At 43.6% G+C, this 3,521-nt stretch overlaps 1 protein-coding gene across 1 annotated transcript in view; it reads left to right on the top strand.

Annotated features, from left to right (window-relative positions):
• PCDHGC5 (protocadherin gamma subfamily C, 5) overlaps positions 1-3,521 on the top strand; it is a 14,483-nt gene that overhangs the window by 3,249 nt on the left and 7,713 nt on the right. The window contains exons 2-4 of the mRNA XM_069107376.1: positions 354-365; positions 1,545-1,571; positions 2,195-2,213. Coding sequence (XP_068963477.1) covers positions 354-365; positions 1,545-1,571; positions 2,195-2,213 — 58 coding nt within the window. The remainder of the gene's footprint in view (positions 1-353; positions 366-1,544; positions 1,572-2,194; positions 2,214-3,521) is intronic.

The following is a 3,521-nucleotide window of genomic DNA, read 5'->3' as shown; positions in this document are numbered from 1 at the left end:
GGGGGGGAGGTGGAATCCCTCCTTGATTTCTATGGAGGAATCTAGAACATATCCACCCTTTGGTAAAAAGATGGAGTATCATTCTATTCCCCTCCCCTAATTCCAAGATTTTGGCTTAAAACCAACTCCCATTCTGACCCTCCATCTCAGGCAGAGCTCAGAAAAACAGCAGACAGCAGCAGCAATAGGCAGCTGGTTTCTCCTAGAAACAGAGCAGTGGGGGAGGGGGGAGGAAGGGCATCGGTAGAGGAGGAGACACTGCAGAGATGGAAAGGAAGAGCTCTGTAAAGGGTAATGGGAAATGTCCTTTTGAGGGGAGAAGTGCAGTATCAGTGCTGAGAAGAAGAAAAAAGCAAAACCCTCCTGCTGTGTGTGTGTGTGTGTGTGTGTGTGTGTGTGTGTGTGTGTCCCCAGTTATCGCCTGTCTTTCCATTTTCTGCATTTTATTTCTGTTTCTCTGCCTTGGTCTATTTCTCTGTGTTTCCCTGTTGAAATGGATCTATCTGTTTCCCAATACACCTCCCTTCCCCCACCCCATCTCTGTATGTGCCAGTCTCTATCTGTCTCACAAGTACTGAAACAAACATGGGCATTTTCATATGTTGTATTTCTTCTCCTTGTCTCTCATATTCCATCTCTGATCACTATTCTTTAATCCTTACCCCATTGTTTGTCTGCAGTCAGCTTGCCTGGAGCAGTGTGTCTGTCTGTCTGTCTGTGTCTGTGTGTGTGTGTCTGTGTCTATGTCTACGTTTGTGTGTGTGTATATGTGTTCACTGTGAGGGTAGTGAATCCTCTCCCCACTAAATCTCAGTCTGAGAATTTAAGGTTTTTTCTCATCTTGGGGCCTGCTCACGGGCCCCCTGGTGAGAGCTTATGGGTGTCTCCCTGCTAAAGGGTAGGAACTATTCTGAAATGGGACTTCAAGGTGGGGAGGAAGAGGATGCAATAAGAGACAACCCCATAAGGGAAAAGAATTAGAGGGCCAACTGAAACTCAGAATAGAGAACATGTTTTGGATGTGATGGAATCCCACTCAAGCTCCTGGGGCCCAATGGAAAGTGTTGAATCTGGAATTGGTAGGTTAGAGTTCAAATCCCTTACAACCTACATAACCTCAGGCAAGTCAACTTCTTTGGGCTTCATCTGCCCTTTCCCCACTGCTCCCACCCTTGTAGGCCCTCCTGGAGCAAGTCTGGACTGATCCTTTTCTTTTTTGGCGATTTTGTCTCCCGCCCCTGCAATAGTACAGAACTTCCCACAATAGTCACTGATGCTCCCTGGACACTGGAAACCAAAAGCACTTTGCTAAGAGATTCAGATAACAATAACAACAACAAAGATAATATGTCTATGTCTGGGCTAACTTCATTCCCATACTACCCATGCTTAACTTTAGATGAAAGTCCCAGATCATAGAGAGCTGCAATATGGACAGGTAGGCTCACCCCTATGCTCCTAGAGTCCCATTATTGGTCAAACCTCATTGAATCCCAATTCTATCAGATGATGGAGTTAAGGGGGAAGGGATCCCCTCTTCTCAGTCTCTAGACTGGAGGTTCTTAACTAAGGTTGGGAACTTATTTTTTTTAATATTCTAATAGCTATATTTCAATATAATTAGTTTCCTTTGCAATATTATGTATTTTACATTATACATTTTAAAATATTTCTCTTGAGCAGAAGTCCAGAGGCTTTACAAGACTTTCACACACAAAAAATGGTTAAAAACTCCTATTCTAGATGATCAAGGGTTTTCTCAGCTGCCTACACCCAGGAATTTAAAAAAGGAGAAGGAAGTTAGGGGGAGATTTCCCCCCATAAAAAGCCTCATCCTGGATCCTTTCCCAAATTCCCTTGGTGTTTCCTCTACTTCCCACTCTGTTTTAGCATAACTGGTTTTGTGCAGACAATGAACCTTTCCTAGAATGGAAGGCAATTTAGGCTACCATGTATATAGGGTTAGAGATTAGACATGTGATTTCATTTTTATAGGAAATGCCCTTGATCCATGCAGAATGACATCTTCTCTGCAATTTATAGCCTTATAGAATTGTTCCAGATGTTAAATGACTTGTCTAGGGTCACACAGCCCAGTGTCTGTCAGAGTTGGAACATGAACTCAGGTTTTCTTGACTTGAAGACCCCTCTCTCTATCCATTAAACCATTATACTTAAGATCTATCAGGGGCAGGGGCGGCCAGGTAGCACAGCGAGTAAGAGCACTGGCTCCAGTGTTGAGAAGACCTGGAGATCGAATCCCGGGCTCAGACACTTAGCACCCACCCAGAAACACCTGGCAGTGTAACCTTGAGCAAGTTACTTAACCCCAATTGCTTAGGGGCGGCCAGGTGGCTCAGCGAGTAGGAGAGCTGGTTCCAGTGTTGGGATGACCTGGATGGGGTCCGGGCTCAGATACTCAGCACCACACCCAGAAATGGCTGGCCATGTAGCCTTGAGCAGGTTGCTTAACCCCGATTGCTTTAAAAAAAAAAAAAGATCTATCAGGGGCAGACCTTCTGCAGCTACATACAATTGAAAGCAACGGTATAGTTTTATACTGTTCAGCTAATTAAGTTCAGGTTTAAAGCTCCCATTGCTATCACTGTGACTACAAGTGACAACTCAGGTTTAAGATGATTCAACAGATCTACCTGGGATCTGTCTATCATTGCTCTCCATTAGTCCTTAATATTCTTTCCTAATAGGTTCCTAAAAACCTACCCCATTCTTCTTCTTCTTTTTTTTTTTTTTAGCAATTGGGGTTAAGTAACTTGCTCAAGGTTACACGGACAGTTATTTCTGGGTTTGGTGCTAAGTATCAGAGCCCGGATTTGATCCCCAGGTCATCCCAACACTGGGGCTGGTGCTCTTACTCACTGAGCCACCTGGCCGCCCCTAAGCAATTGGGGTTAAGTAACTTGCTCAAAGTTACTTGGCCAGTTATTTCTGGGCTTGGTGCTAAGTATCAGAGCCTGGATTTGATCCCCAGGTCATCCCAACACTGGAGCTGGTGCTCTTACTCGCTGTGCTACCTGGCCGCTCCTACTCCATTACTTCTGATTGAAACTATTAGTCTTCACTCATGCACTGGAGAGTCCTGTTTTCCCACACTTTTCTTTTTGGCCTCTGGAGTGGTTACTCTTCTAGCCTCTGTATTTCCATTATAAATATATGCATGTATACACATTTACAAATATACATATATGTGTGTATGTATACACACAAATATATTTACATATATAAGTATATGTATATAAGCATATGACTGTGAGCAAATCCCTTCCACTCACTGACTTCAGTTTTCCCATCTATGAAATGAAAAGGGGTAGAATATATAATTCTAAGGACCTTCAGCTTATATACTAAGATCCCCACTCCTACACTTCCCCATTCCCTAGATATGGGAATTCTCTGTCCCTTAATTCCAACGCCATCTCCCTGACCCACCTTCACTTCTAAGAACCTAATTATCTTTTCATCTTGTGGGAATCACCATACTGTTCTATCACTAGCTCCAT

Source organism: Petaurus breviceps, unplaced genomic scaffold (assembly GCF_028583685.1).
Source record: "Petaurus breviceps papuanus isolate PSGF00001 unplaced genomic scaffold, PetGlider_PUasm1.0 90035, whole genome shotgun sequence".
Classification (NCBI taxonomy): domain Eukaryota; kingdom Metazoa; phylum Chordata; class Mammalia; order Diprotodontia; family Petauridae; genus Petaurus; species Petaurus breviceps.
This window is presented reverse-complemented; position numbering and strand designations above follow the sequence as displayed.